The sequence below is a fragment of the Canis lupus genome, chromosome 8, assembly GCF_011100685.1.
Source record: "Canis lupus familiaris isolate Mischka breed German Shepherd chromosome 8, alternate assembly UU_Cfam_GSD_1.0, whole genome shotgun sequence".
NCBI classification, from domain to species: Eukaryota; Metazoa; Chordata; class Mammalia; order Carnivora; family Canidae; genus Canis; species Canis lupus.
In genome coordinates this window covers 41,787,907-41,803,219 of record NC_049229.1, presented here as the reverse complement: position 1 = coordinate 41,803,219, position 15,313 = coordinate 41,787,907, and the positions used below count along the sequence as shown (strand labels likewise).

The following is a 15,313-nucleotide window of genomic DNA, read 5'->3' as shown; positions in this document are numbered from 1 at the left end:
TTCTTGGGTCTTACCCACAGAGGGTTTTAATTAGCAAGCCTGAAGCTGAGACCCAGGAACGAGCTTGGGAAGAAAATCTCAGGTGATCCTGAGGCAGGTGACCCACAGACCATACTCTGAAAAACACTAAACTGGCCCCAGAATGCTAAGCATAGCCAACTTCTGGGATACATTCTAGGGCCAAGCCCACATCATCACAGGGCTTCTCAAATGGCTTTAGTGATACAGAGCTCTATCAATACTATGGTTCCAGAAAAACACTATAGTGGACCCTATTAAAAATAGGTAGGAGAATAAAAAGCCTCTCTCTCTCTCTCTCTCTCTCCACACACACACACACACATGCCCATACACAGTGAATAAAGTTCTAGAAGGTATCTGCTCCCAAAGCAAATTGGATCTGTCAGCTAAGGTCAATTCTGTGATGACTTTATGCAGACTTCAACATAGTTCCAGCTAGTCCTGACAGCCCTAGTACTCTCCTTTCATAGTACCTGGCCTTTTCATAAATTGAGGTATTTAAATATATGTTTTTCTGGCCTCTGTGTTCTATCCATACATTGAGAAACTGATGCCTACAGAGAATCACTGCCTCTGTATAATCTATAGACTGAGAGGGGAGGAGTGACAGTAATTGTTCCTTTGTTTAAGGGGACTGAACTGAACCATTCATTGTTCAAGAAATAAAAGTCTTAAACTACAAATTTTTGGTTTATAAATGTAAAACTGAGTTATTGCATTTTAAAATCTTGGTGGAGCGAGTAAGAAATTCTAGAAAAGAGGAAGTGTACACCTTCCTATTGGAATGGGTCTGGGAAAAGTTGCTTCGGTTAAAAATATTCAAGCTTGGGACTCCTGGGTGGCTCAGCGGCTGAGTGTCTGCCTTTGGCTCAGGGCATGATCCCGGAGTCCTGGGATCGAATCCTGCATCGGGCTTCCTGCATGGAGCCTGCTTCTCCCTCTGCCTATGTTTCTGCCTCTGTGTCTGTGTCTTTCATGAATAAATAAATAACATCTTTTTAAAAAATTAAATAAATAAAAATATTCAAGCTAAAAAATGAGGGATGTTTTATTATATTACTACTTCCTCCTATAAGTCCACTCAAATCTCTTTTGGAAATAGGGAGTAAATAAATAAAAAATTTAAAACTTGTGTTAGTTCTAATTATTGATGCCATGTGTTCATCATTGTAATTTCTACTGTGGATAGCCCATCTGTGGATAGTTACTACACTCCCACTTTTCGGATGGCATAACTAAAGCACAAGTTTAGCAAGAATGAAAAAAAATCCAAGGGACTTTCAGATCCATCTATACAGCCTCCAAGAACAGTATCAAGTTTCAAATTGATCTGAACAGCCTTTGTGACTTCTTCAGTACACGAAGGAAGAGAGCCAGCGGTGGGGGAGTGGAGGTAGCAGGGACGGGACTGGTGCCAGGGAGCAGAGCAAGATGTGAACTCCAAGACGTCAGCCATTCCCTCGACTCCTGTACTGGATAGGAAGTGAACCCACAATTCACCTGGCTACAGAATTACGTGGTCCTGGCAGTCTGCATGTCCATGGCAACGGCACACCAGGCCTGGCAAGGTATAACAGCAGAAATAAGGTCTAATACTGTTTCCCCTCACCCTTAGGTGAGGGATTATGTGGTAACCTTGACATCTTTTCTTTAAAAAAATGTTTGCTTTTTAGCACAGATCATTCCATGTCCAGAATGGCAATTCTGCAAAGAGGGAGGCGAGTATGAGTAGGCTGTGGGATGGGGATGAAGGCAGGTTTCTAAGCCTTAGCAGCCAGTGGGCAGTATCTGATCCCAGGAAGGGCTGGTCCCCTGGGAAGCACCCAGGCTTGGCCTGCCCTGCACAACAGCCAGCAATGAGTGAGCACAGTCATCCAGGCAGTGCAATCCCCACCGGCTGGCGGGTGAGAGGGCTGGTCAGAGGGACCCAGCTGACCTGGCTCACCGGGTGTAGGTGGGTACTGGTGATAATTAACTAGTAAGTTCTAGGAGCAGCTACAAAGACAGGACCCGGGCTTGGCCCCAGCACGAGCTCTCCTGAGAAACCTGGGTCATCTCTTCCTATTGACGTATTGGGGAAAATCTCAAAGTGAACTGTTGAACCTGTCCTGTTGGTTTGGGGATGATTGCAGGTGATAGGCACAGGCATGACATTGAGCAACATGGTATTTATGGCTTTAAGGTTTCCTGCCAAGAGGTCTGGTGTTGGGCTAATGTCTTGGTACTCTTCCTTAATTCTTCCAGCCTGTGATTCCTAGTCAAGATTTCTTTCTCCTTTATCCCACACCCCAGTCTCTTCTGCCCCATGTCCACATGCTTCCCCTTTCTTTACCCAAGTCATATTCTGAGCCCCCAACTTTTAATGGCATTCCAGCTATATGACAATCAAAGGCAGCCTGGAAGAGAAGATAGGGCCAATCTTCTAAAAGTTCAAACTATTTAGACCCAAGGGGCTGCAAAGAAAGAAGGTGCTTATTGATGTGTTTAAGGACCCTAGGGTATAGGGGAGGAAGGCACTTTAAGATAGTTTTTATTATGAAATATTTCAGGAAACACAGAGAATAATATTTTTTTTTATAACATTCTTTTTTTTTATAATTTTTTTTAAAAGATTTTATTTATTTATTCATGATAGTCACACAGAGAGAGAGAGAGAGGCAGAGACATAGGCAGAGGGAGAAGCAGGCTCCATGCAGGGAGCCCGATGTGGGATTCGATCCCGGGTCTCCAGGATCGCGCCCTGGGCCAAAGGCAGGCGCCAAACCGCTGCGCCACCCAGGGATCCCGAGAATAATATTTTAAAACACGTATCCACTACTCAGCTTTATCAAATCTTAATTTCTGCATATCTGCTTCTAGACATCTTTAAGAAATTGGCCACTACAAAATAAATAAATAAATAAATAAATAAAATAAAAAAAAAGAAATTGGCCACTACAGAGAAGCGAAATCCCCAGGATACTCTTAAATTTCACTTCTAGCATCTACCCCACACTTCATTGTGTTTACATTTTACCTCATTTGCATATATCCCTAAACAACAGCTAGACCATCTTGTAGGTTTTAAAACTTTATATAAACCATATTGTTCTCTATGAGTCCTCCCATCTTTTTTGTTCAGTGGTGGTGTTTGAGTTTTATACATTTAGCTCACCTGCTTCGTTTTTACCTGCAAGGTAGTATTACATTGTACAAATACACTCAGTATGTTTACCCACTTCCCTGTTGATTGACATGTAGGCTATTTCCAATTTTTCATACAGCAATGCTACATCCTTGTATGTGACAAGACATTCTTTTTTTAAATATTTTATTTATTTATTCATGAGACACAGAGAAAGAGAGGCAGAGACACAGGCAGAGGGAGAAGCAGGCTCTATGCAGGGAGGCTGATGTGGGACTCGATCCGGGGTCTCCAGGATCAGGGCCTGGGCTGAAGGCGGCGCTAAACCGCTGAGCCACCCAGGCTGCCCGAGGCTTTTATTTGTATGAGAGAGAAGGGGAGAACAGATACTGGGGAACAAGTAGCAGTCTTTAAGCCTGGAATTTAAGTCTAGAATAATGTTAATAAATGGAGTGTAGAACTTTCAAAGCAGTAGAGTTGAGAATGGAATAAAGTCTATTAAGTCTAGACCAGAAAGAAAAAGAGTATTTAAAAAAAAAAAAAAAAGGAGTAAATAGAAGACACAGAATGCAATGGTAGAAATAAATCCAAATATATCAGTCAAAAGAGACATATATAAGAATGTCTTGTCAGGACAGATTATTCTCTCAAGCATTCAGTTGTTCTGGATCATATATTTATCTTTACTATAGGTTCTGTTTTCCTGGGAGAATCCTGTGTGATCTGCTGAGGTCTTGTTTCTCTAGAGAGGTTCTGTATCTATTCCTACGAGGTCTCCTAGGGTCATCACTGGCCTAGGATTTAGCATTCCTAATCCACACAAATAGTATAAATTCTAATGCTAAGCCAGTACGATCATCAGGTTCTCAAGGAGGACTTTTATTTTGCTTTCTTTTGTTTTTTTTTGTGTGTCCAGAGCCTTGGCTAAGCATGAAATGCTGTTCTGTTATCTCCCTGTATTGGTAGATGATTTTTTTCCTTGTCTACCTTTTTATTTATGGTAAAGTACTTTGATAGTCCTGACTTTACATGAAAGTTTCAGTTTCAGCTCCAGCTTCCAACGGGCCAGACCTCATCTCTGTCTCCACAGATTAAACCTCACACTGCTCACTGCTACAGGAAGGCCAGTCACATAGCCTGTCCTACTGAGCTGCCAGAGTTGAGTACCACTTGGGTTTTCCTCTTCATTTTGCCCACTATTTTCTTCAGTTCGTGGCTCTAAATAATATTAATTTAAATATTTAATCCAATATTTCTAGGTGTTTCACAGCAGTATTTTTTTTAAAGGTTATTTTGAGGTCCACATTACTAGGAACAGAAGTCTCTTTCCTCTGACATCTTTCAAACCAGCCGGGAGACCCTTACTTATCCTCCACTCACATATCCTAAGGCAAAGTTCTCAAACTCTACAGTGTACAAATTTAATTTCTGGGAGCTCCTTAAACATGCAGACTATGAGCGGCACCCCCAGGAGCCCTGGATCAGGAGGACTGGGGTGGGGCCCAGGAATGTACGTGCTTAGTAAGTTCTCCAGGTTTCTGGCATGGGTGACAAGGACCATCCTTTGAGAACCACTATCTAAGGCCTGCTTCCCTCTTGCTGAGGTGGCTGAATTTCACCCTTTCTTAGTACCTGAATCACAGCCACAGGAACCCTGCTGGTTTCTGTTTTGCAAAGCCTGAACTAGGAGACAGCAATGACAACAGACCCAAAGTTCACAAGTTCTACTTCAGGCTAGTCCAGGGCCACTACCTCAGCAGTGGAAATGCAGAATAATGCCAATAACTTGTCTTCCTAGACTTCAGGGAGGGGGGATTATCAATAAAACAGGCTATTTCCTCAGGCTTTACAAACCAGACTTTGACATTACTTAGAGAGGACTGGACTGAATTTCACTTTTGTACTACGAAAGAAAGGTTGGCTAAGCAGATGGATAATGTAAACAAAATTAGAAAGAAGATAGTTGATTCGGTTAATATATATACATATATACGTGTGTGTGTGTGTGTGTGAGACTGTGTGTATGTATTACTGCAGGTCTCTACTCCCCATATAGGTTATGCTCCAAAATGCTTCTGAAAGTTAGCTGTTTAGAATGCACTTTCCTAGAGAAACATTACAAATGATGGTCAGTGTCCCAGACCAGCCCACCTTAGCCTAGAAAGCCAATAATTGTTCCCATTTAAGGCCTATTGCATGCCCAAACCTTTATATGTGACCTGACATAATTCTCAAAATAACTGAAAGACAGACATTTGTGTCCCTCCCTTACCAGTGAAGGGACTTGCCAGGGTCACACAGCTAGTAAGTGGCAGAGCCAGGTGGGTCTGGCTTCAAAACCTGTGTCCTTATCACCAGGAAACCAGGCTGCCTTCCATAGCTCTTAGGCTTAATAGAAGGTGACAGTAGGATGAGGATTTCCATTTTTCTCCCCTAAAACATTTTCTTTCCTCACACTGAAAAAGAAATAAAGGAATAATAGAACCTCCACTGCAGCCACAGTTGACGCAAGAGGTAATAGAGGACCAAGAAGATTTCTATCATTTCTCTGAAGCGGGAAAGAATGCAAGATGCAGCTTAGTAACCTGCTTTGATTTTGGACTTAAAAACAAAACAAAACAAAACAAAAAAACCCCTGGATTCCATTTTGCATGTGTGGAAAGTATCTTATTACAAGTTCACCTTCTGGGCAGCCCCGGTGGCTCAGCGGTTTACCACCGCCTTCAGCCCAGGGCGTGATCCTGGAGATCCGGGATCGAGTCCCACATCAGGCTCCCTGCATGGAGCCTGCTTCTCCCTCTGCCTGTGTCTCTGCCTCTCTCTCTCTCTCTCTCTCTGTGTGTATGTGTGTCTCTCATGAATAAATAAATAAAATCTTTAAATAAAGAAATAAATAAAAAGCTCACCTTCCTGCAATGAGTAGTAAACAAGCTTAGGGATCTAATGCACACTATAGTGAATATAGACAATAGTGCTGCATTATAATCATCAAACTTGCTAGGAAACTGAAACTTAATTATTCCAACCACTGAAAAGAAATGACAATTATGTAATGGGATAGAAGTGCCAATTACCACTACAAAGGCAACCATATTATAATATATAAATGTATCAGATTAACATGTAGTGTACCTTAAATTATATAATGTTATATGCCAAATATACTTCAATTAAAAATTGGGTAATAACTCAAAAAGAAGAAGGAGAAGTGGAAGAAGGAGAAAGTTCACCTTTTCCAACTCCAACTCTGTCTCTCTGTCTCTGGCTCTGGTAGAGACCTGTGCGGCGACACCAGTTAGCTCTCCAGGACTCACCTTGTCCGCCAGCAACTCCCGGATCTTGCTGGCCTGCAGGCGGAACCGGAAGAGCTGGGTTTCCAGGGCCAGGCAGCGCTTCTGCCAGTCCACGCTGGCCCGGGTCTCCACCTTGAGTTCTGCCATGACGGGAGCAACTTCCAGCTTGTTCCAGGGAGCCCTGGGAGCCAGCACACAGCGAGGGGAGAGGATCAGTAAGGATGTGAAGAGGAGGGCTGAGAAAACAGGGCTAGGGGATGCCAGTCACTGCTCTCCCTCTGTTCCACCTCCCTTAGCTCAGTGTGTCCCGTTCAGTCATAAGTTAGCTGAGCAAACTCAGGAACTCATTGTGACAGCCATAAAAAAAATTAAAAAAAAAAAAAAGGGCCTCGTTTGTTTTTCATTTGATTACCTATTTAACAAATATGTATCCATTCAACAAACATTTATATGCTAGACACTGTTCTAGGCACTGGAAATGCAAAGGTAAATAAAAGAGGTCCCCTTATCTTTGAGTTTTCCAAGGAACTCTTAGGAAAGTAATAGCAAAATTACCATGTACTCAAATTGCTTCAATACGCAGGTAAATGGGAGCAGGGAAATGGGGTAGACTGTGGGGGAAGGAATGATGAGGGGGACGATGTTTAGGGGAGACTTAAAGTGAGGGACAGATTCATTTGAGATCACATAGTTAACTGGAGGAAGAACCCTGGTTTCCAGTTTAGTAATGATTCTACTACACCTATATAGATTTATCTATTTAACAATTAGTCTTTCTCTCTTTCTTTCTTTCCTCTTCTCTCCCTCCCTTCTTTCTTTCCTTCAAGTAGGCTCCATGCCCAATGTGGGACTTGAACTCACGACCCTGAGATCAAGAGTCCTATGCTCCACCAACTAAGCCAGCCAGGTGCTCCCATCTATATAGATTTTCATTTTTTTTATTTTTATTTTAAAGAGTTTATTCACTTATTCATGAGAGACACATGGGGGTGGAGGGGCACAGACACAGGCAGAGGGAAAAGCAGGCTCCATGCAGGGAGCCTGATGTGGGACTCAATCCCGAGCCTCCAGGATCACACTCTGGGCTGAAGGCGGCGCTAAACCGCTGAGCCACCGGGGCTGCCCCTATATAGATTTTTAGAGAAAAAGGTGTTCTCTTTTGGAACAGATTCTCACCCTAAGTTCGAAAATGCAAACCAAAAGATTGGTAGACATTTTGCTGTAGACTGTAGGTAGACTACAGAGGTAGACTCCGGGGAATGCCACAAGTCTTTGCATCAATTATACAAATTCAGAGCAAATCAAGTAGACACCTATAATATTCCCAGTTGGGGGAATATACTCAGATGTCTCCTGGACAAATTTTAGAGAAGATAAATTAGGTTGGGGATGAGAAAATACAGAAGCAGAGAGAGAGGACACAGAAGACTGAACACAAAGGAGCAATGAGCTGGAAGACACATCTGTCATCAGGACTTTAAAATGCCCCTCCCCCCCAGTAATAATGATGCTTGGCAACAAGCATAAATTTGGTCTGCCCCAAACCATGACATATGATTACTCGAGCATCAGGTGATTGTTAAGGAATGACTTTTAGTTTTTTAGGTTGATAATATTTTTACAATGTGATCAGTCAGAGATACATATGACTTACAAGAGAAATGATATAATCTGGGATATATGCCTTAAAACACTTTATGGTAGGAATGCTGGATGGCTTTGTCCTTTAGGCGTCTGCCCTTGCAGGACATGGGATCAAGCGGAGTCCAGCTCCCTGTTCACTAGGGAGTCTGCATCTTCCTCTCCCCTACCCCTGCATGTGCTCTCTCTCTGTCAGATAAATAAATAAAATCTTTTAAAAATAAAACAAAATAAAAAATAAAATACTTCATGGTTAGGGGGTTAGCAGTAGTGTGGGGAGGAGATATATGAAATAAGATTTATCAAATTGCTGATATTTTGAAGCTAGTTGATGGGCACCTGGGAGTTCTTTATATTTGTTTCTCTATTTGAATACATGCCTAGAGAGTTCTGTACTAAAAATTTGTTTTTTAAATCCCTTTTCACTTCTTCAGGAGCCACATGGCCTCAGAAAACCCAGAACCTCCTGTACTGTTGCCGGATACTACCTTGGTAACCAATGAGCTTATCTTCAATGGGTTAATCACCTCACATTTGACTTTTACAAGTATCTGTCTCCCATACCACAAATAGCTATGATTTATTGTGTTCTTATTGTATGCCAGGCCTGTGTGGCCTCTTTAATCCTCATGAAGATACGTAAGGCAAGACACTCTCACAATGAGGACAGGGAGGAACTGAGAGGCTATACAGAGTTCTAGAGCCAGTAAGTAGTGGGGATGGTATACTTGTTCCAAAATTCCTACTCTTAGCAACTGTGCTCTTTACCTATCCAGAAACTGAAAAGAATTCTGATTTCACAAAGAGTGAGCTGGATTGTTAAGAATGAGAGAACTATTTTATGGGATCTTTCAGGATCCTTGGCACTAAGGTGAACCCATATTCAAGATTTTCCAGGGCATCCTGGTCTCAAACATTCTGACACCACAACCTCTATAAGCACAGACATTTATCATGAGTCTCGACTTTCCATTTAGAACGCAGGGTCAGTAGACCTGTAGAGAAAGGCCCAACAATTAAACACTGATGGGTCTAGTATCTAAGTCTTTGGGTTCTGGGCAGCTCAGAACACTGGACATGTGACCTCAGCCCTGCTCTCCCGGGACTGTCATACTGAACAATCCCAACATTGTGACCTCCCAGCAATCCCCACCTCAAAAGACTGGGACCGACTGGAACGGCGCAGGAAGACAAAAGACAAAAACAAAACATGACCTTCTCTGAGCTAAGATCACAGCTGAAAAGACAAAACAGAACCTTGTGGAGCCTCTGGAGAAGAGAAGGCTGGGAGGCTTCATCGTGTTTGATTTGCTTTGTCCTTTAAAGGGATTTTGCTTTTTCTCATATGAATAAAAAAAGCGGCAGATCTGAAAGTAGGACCTGGGAGTCTTGCAATCTAGCTGAGGGCTAAGAATTAGCAGTAAAAACACCCAAATAACACCAAGGGGCAAGAGAAACTTAATCCTTTCGTGGCATTGAAAGAGTTTGGTGTATTTTAATTCCCTGTTATTGACTGTCAAAGCTGCAGCTCAGATTTCATGAGGACAGTGGAAAACCAAATCATCAAAATCTCCAGGAGCTTTGGAAGTAAAACACATCACTGGCCTCTGCCTAGCCCTGATATCTGAAATTATACCTAGACTGCAGGGAGTCCTTTCCCAATCAAGCATCTTATGACATCACATTTTTGAACAGATCAAGTGCTCTGCTGAAGCCTCTCCCTGCCCTGGAAATGCTAGTGTAGGGGCTGGACTTGTGCTAGGCTTGTCTCAGCATGTGAGGAGAGCTATAAGCTTTCAAAAGGGAACTGGAGCAAGGTGCCTACTGCCAAGCACATGGCCCAGAGGCTCTTCCGACAGAAGCAGGTGGTTGCCGCAGCAGCTATAAAACATGAGATGTTAAGGCAAACTACCAGCAAATTGAACTTCATCTGCTAAATCACCTCGCACTTGTCTCTCCCATAAAGATGTGCAAAGATGAGCAGAAGAGAATTTACAGAATGGTTTTTAACTTTCCAAAGTATTGTGACAGGTGTGATTTCTCTCCTGCTCCTCTCAATATCCCTGAGATGTAGGACAAGAGATATTATTCACAATGAACAGATAAGAAAACCCATCACATCCATGACTTGAGATACAGACCTAAGTAGTATCAGAACTGGGCCAAAAATCCCAATCTCCCAACATACAGAACATCCTCTTTCTGTGCAGATGCTTCAATAATGGTGGCGGAGTCTCATGCTATCTGACTAGCCTAACACAGAACATTAATGGCAAAACAGATGGGGAGATGAGAGAAGGGACAAAACCTAGTACAACTGTTCATTTTTTATTCTGGAAAGCTTAAAATATATACAAGTAGGGAGAATAGTACAGTAAGTCCCCATATACCCTCCCCCCAGCTACAAAAATCAACTCATGGCCGCTCTTGTGAAACCCACTTCTCTTGATTCCTACTAGCGCCCAGCATGCTAAACTGCTCAGTCAGTCTAACCTACTCAGACAGTCAAATGACTGCACCACCTGGAGCCCTGCTTTGGAACTCCCTCAGTACCCCGGCATCCTGGACTGACACAGCCCAGAGGTTGGTGGAGTATACCTCTGAGGCAGGGGCTGGGGCTGCGTGCAGGGTGGGTGATGAAAAGAGCCCACAGGGATCATCAGGTAACCTCAGACTCTAGGCCTATTATCAGAGAAAACACAGACTTGACCTGGGATGGCTTTGGCAAGTTTAGGGATTTGACCAGAAATTGACAAGATGCTGAGATTAAATTTAATTCAACCAAAAAATAAAAAAATAAAAAATAAATAAATAAATAAATTTAATTCAACCAACTTTTGTGAAGTGATTCCTATGTACAAGGTTGGGGACATAAAGATGAGTAAAGATCCCATGGCTTGCGAGCCTCAGGTCTATAGTCTGCATATCCTGGAACTTCCCTGCAAAGAGGACCAGCCAATACAAGACCCTAAAAGAAAGAGGTCAGAGGTCACCGCAGGTGGCTTCACAAGGTATCAGCGACTCTGTTCTGGGTACAGTTTCCACTGGGTTCTCCCATGTCACCTCACTATGGTTCACTCCCTGAGTGTGAGCACCTTTTGTCATTTCCACTTGCTAGTGATGGGCTACCACTATCTTCTAAAAGTGCTCGACTTTGTTGGCCACCCGTCCAACTGTGGGAAAGAAGAGCTTTGTGCCCTCTTTCTGGGGATAGAGCTGCGGGAGGATGAGTAGACACAAGTGCATAACTCCTTCTGCCCGCACCTTGTCATCTGATCAAGCCAACAATATGCATTTTACTCTTGGGTGCTAAGCAGCACATTTCACAATGTTGGAAGAGACAGGAAAAGGCGAGCATGTTCCAGCCTCCCGGGATTTAAATACCAAAAGGGACAATCAGAAGTAGCATCGTTTGAGAACATAACCAGTAAAGAGAAACAGCAGAGTGTAGTACTTACGGTCCTCCCCTCCCTTCTGGCATCAAATAAGCCTGGGTTTGAGTCCTGGCTCTGGCACTAATTAATCTTGTGACCTTAAACCATTTGCTTAACCTCTTGAGCCTCAGCGCCATTTTGAAATTGAAAGTAATAATATTTCAAAAGGAGGGCAATAATATTAGGCTGAATCGTATGAAATTATCAGCATTTAATGATTTTTTGACCTTCAAAAATGGCAACTTCAGGGATGCCTGGGTGGCTTAGTCCGCTAGGTGTCTGACTCTTGGTTTCAGCTCAGATCATGATCTCATGGATCGTGAGATTGAGCCCTGCACCTGTGCGGGCTCTGCTCTTACCTGAGAGTTCTCTTGAAGATTCTCTTCCTCTGTCCCTCCCCCCACTTGTCCTGTCTGTCAAATAAATAAATAAATCTTTTTTAAAAATGGCAATTTTATAGACCACACTATGTCATTTCTTTTGAGAATTAAAGGTGATATTACAGAAGCCTGGCATACAGTAAGCACTCAATAATGACAGCTACAATCGACAGTGAAAAGGCAAACCACCAGTGCCTGGGTATACTAGGGGATGGGGTCCATAGATGTGTTCACTACCAGATCCATTTCAGCAAGAACGGGATTTTTAAAAATTATTTTATCTCATTATTTTTGAATACTGAACAAAGGAGTATATGGTATAAAGTAAGGCTTCTTCCCACCCCTCTACATCAGCCACAGTTCTCCCCAGAGGCAGCTGTGCTATGGGGCTTTATGTCTTTCAGAGATATCCAGTGCAGACACAAGCATTCACATATATGTTGCATGCACAACACAAACACAAATGGTGACACACAATACACACTGTACTTAACCTATAACTGAGAGTTCTTCCTATATCAACATACACACCTGACCTGTCCTCCCTCCATGCTTTTTAACAGCTGTATTGTATAAGGGTCCCTTATTGACAGACATTTGGGCTGTTTGAAACCTTTAGCTAAAACAAAGCTGCAACAAATATATGTCATTCCATAGGCATCAGAGTATATCTGAAGGATAAAGTTCAGAAATGGAATATCTGAAGGATAAAGTCCCAGAAATGGAAATGCAGGATATACATTTTTAAATGGCCAAATAGTCCAAATTGCCTTCCCCAAGACTATTCGAATTCATATTCCAGCCAGCAATAAGTGCCTGCTTCCCGACGGAGGAGATCAGTTTTGAATTCATTCTTGACAGAATGGAGAGAAGGCTCAGCTGGGCTATCCAGAGAATGCAGGATGGTGGCTCAAGAGCCAGCCTGCTGTGAACTCGCCCAGATCAGGAGTGAGGGAATCCTCACACCTTAACATCAGCATGTATCAAGCACTCTGCAAACCACAAGGAGCACAGAGTTCCCTATATGGTTACACAGCCTCATAGAGAAAAGGGACTAGTGAAGACGAGGGCAGGATGAGGGAGCAGAGTAGGAGGTACATGCTTCTTCCCTAGAGCTGGTGACTTCTGAAAAGGGCAGAGCGGCACCACATTTTCTCAACTCAGTTGTTAGTCTCAATGAGTTGAGACCACAGGGTATCCCCACCCCCACCACCATAACTAGCTCTAAGCAGGTCCTCTCAGCAGCCTACTGGAGGAAAGTGGGCAACGGTGAACCACATCCCACATGTGGAATACAGGAGGCTCGGGTCTGAGTTTTGCCTCTTCCGCTTTTTTAGCTATATGACCTTGGGCAAATCACAATTTCTCTGAGTCTGCTTTCTCCTTTGCAAAATGGGGATAATAACACGCAGAAACTCTATCAAGTGTTAGATGACATTACCATACAGAAGTGTTCGGTGTTCGGTGACATTACCATACAGAAAGTCTGGCAGGTAGAAGACAGTCCAAAAAGCCTGGCGAAAGAACTCACGACTTTTCCAATGCCATTGTTATTAAGATGATCTTTCAAAGTAGAAAAAGTTTTACCTGGAACTGAGGCTCTGCACAAAAGAGTTTTATGAGATGGGCTCACAGTAAAAGTTCTAGAGATGTCCTGGAAGGGACAGATCCAACAGGGAGCGGATTCTACTTCCAAGTGAGGGTCTTCACTGCCTCTGCCCCCCTGCACCCCCGCCCCAGGAGGGTTCCCAGGTGACAGAGTCCTCTCTAAGGCTCCCGGGACACAAAGCTCCTGCCTGTCACTCAGTGCCCAACTTGTTTTCTTTTCTGCTTGGCTGACCTGCTTGTAGGAGTCGAGCCTGACCCAACAGAGTCCATAAAGGGGCCGCCGAGAAATCACAGAAGAGATTACCTGAGACGAGGCCGAGGCCGGCAGGAGAGCCGAGGGGGGACGCGAGCGGGAGGCCGGGCGGCGCGGCGCCAAGCCTGCAGCGCGCCCGAGGCCCTTCCCGGGGCGGCGGGCCCCAGCCGGTCCCGCAGTCCCGCTCCTCCCGAGGGGGCGGCTCCTCCCGAGGGGCGTCCGCAAGCCCAGCCGCGCTGCCAGCGCCGCGAGCGCCGGGTGGGGAGGCACCTGCTCCGAGTCGCCGCACGGCCGGGGGCGGCCGGTCCTCCGCGCCCCGCCGGTGCCCCCGGGCCGCGCACGCCCCGCGCCGCGCCTCCCGCCCACCCGGGACCCGGGCGCCCTCCGCTGACCTCGCGTCCTTCTGGGCCGGCTCGGCGGCGGCCGCCCGGCCTCGGCTCGGCGGCGGCAGGGGGCGCGGGGCGGGGCGCGGGCGGGCGGGGCGGCGGGGCGGGGGCGCGGCGGGGCGGGGGTGCCGGCGGGCGGGCCGCACAAAGCCGAGCCGGGCCTCGCGGCGCCCCATGCAGCGCGGCGCCGCGCCCCCTCCTTCAAGGCCGAGGCCGCCGCGGCTCCTCGGGCGGCTCGCGGGCAGGCACAGGAAATGACCTCAGCGGGCTCCAGCCTCCCCGCTCTCCGCGCCGCCGGGCCGTCCCCGGGGCGGCGGGGTCTCCGGGCGCCCAGCTCCCCGCGGCGGGGGGCGGCCGGGAGCCCCGAGACCCGCTCAGCGCCCGGCCAGCGCGGGAGCCCCGCAGGCTGGGGCGCGAGACCAGACCGTGCCCCCCCCCCCCCACCACCACCAAGGAGGTTCCAGCATGTGCTGGCGACCTGTGAAAACTGTGCCGCCCGGATACTTGCAGCAGAAGTCCTGTTTCCAACAGTCTGTCCCAATTCCACACCCATGTTCTGGTTTGTAATTTGGGGGGGGGGGGGGGGGAAAGTCCTCACAACCCTGAAAGTAACTTGCTTATGTATGTATGTATGTATGTATGTATGTATGTATGTGCATTATTTATGTTGAAGGAGCCGGCCAAGAAGCCAGAAGGCCAACAGGACGCTGCTTGCTGGGCAGCTTGCAGAGAAGTCTTCATACTCTCGTTCTTCAAGGCCTTGCAGTCCCTTGGCTCACCAGTACAAGCCTGCACCCACAGGGGATTGGAACCCCCAACTTTTGGTAAAGAAGATGAATATGGAGAACACTGCAAGGAAGGATCCACATTTCAAAGCCGCTTTCTTCCCCAACCCTGTAGGCTCTGTCTAGGCCTGAACAGAGACGACCACCACCAGGGCCATTTCACCAAAGGGGCTTTGGAAGACTATCTCCAGGCCGTGATGAGGGATCCCTCTGGCTCCACCTCTAGTTTGAATTAGAATCTCTGGAGGTGAAACTGCTAGATTACCCAGCTAACAAGCTCCCCAGGCAATTCTCATGCACAACTTTGAGAGCCCAGATGATATAGAAAGCTGGTCCCAATTGTTCAGGAGGCCAAGGCAAAAGTTCAGCTGGGCCAATGGGACTCCAG

General features: G+C 45.6%; 1 protein-coding gene across 3 annotated transcripts in view; it reads right to left on the bottom strand.

Annotated features, from left to right (window-relative positions):
- Positions 1 to 14,201, bottom strand: part of PLEKHH1 (pleckstrin homology, MyTH4 and FERM domain containing H1) — a 51,518-nt gene extending 37,317 nt beyond the window's left edge. For 2 of the 3 annotated variants that reach the window (XM_038545023.1, XM_038545021.1), the window contains exons 1-2: positions 14,147 to 14,201; positions 6,460 to 6,619 (exon numbers count right to left, since the gene is read on the bottom strand). In XM_038545023.1, coding sequence (XP_038400951.1) covers positions 6,460 to 6,585 — 126 coding nt within the window. In that variant the 5' untranslated portion in view covers positions 6,586 to 6,619; positions 14,147 to 14,201. Of the gene's footprint in view, positions 1 to 6,459; positions 6,620 to 13,805; positions 13,918 to 14,146 lie in introns of those variants that run through there. The other variant, XM_038545022.1, reaches the window with a different exon arrangement.
- Between the last annotated feature and the right edge of the window lie 1,112 nt (positions 14,202 to 15,313).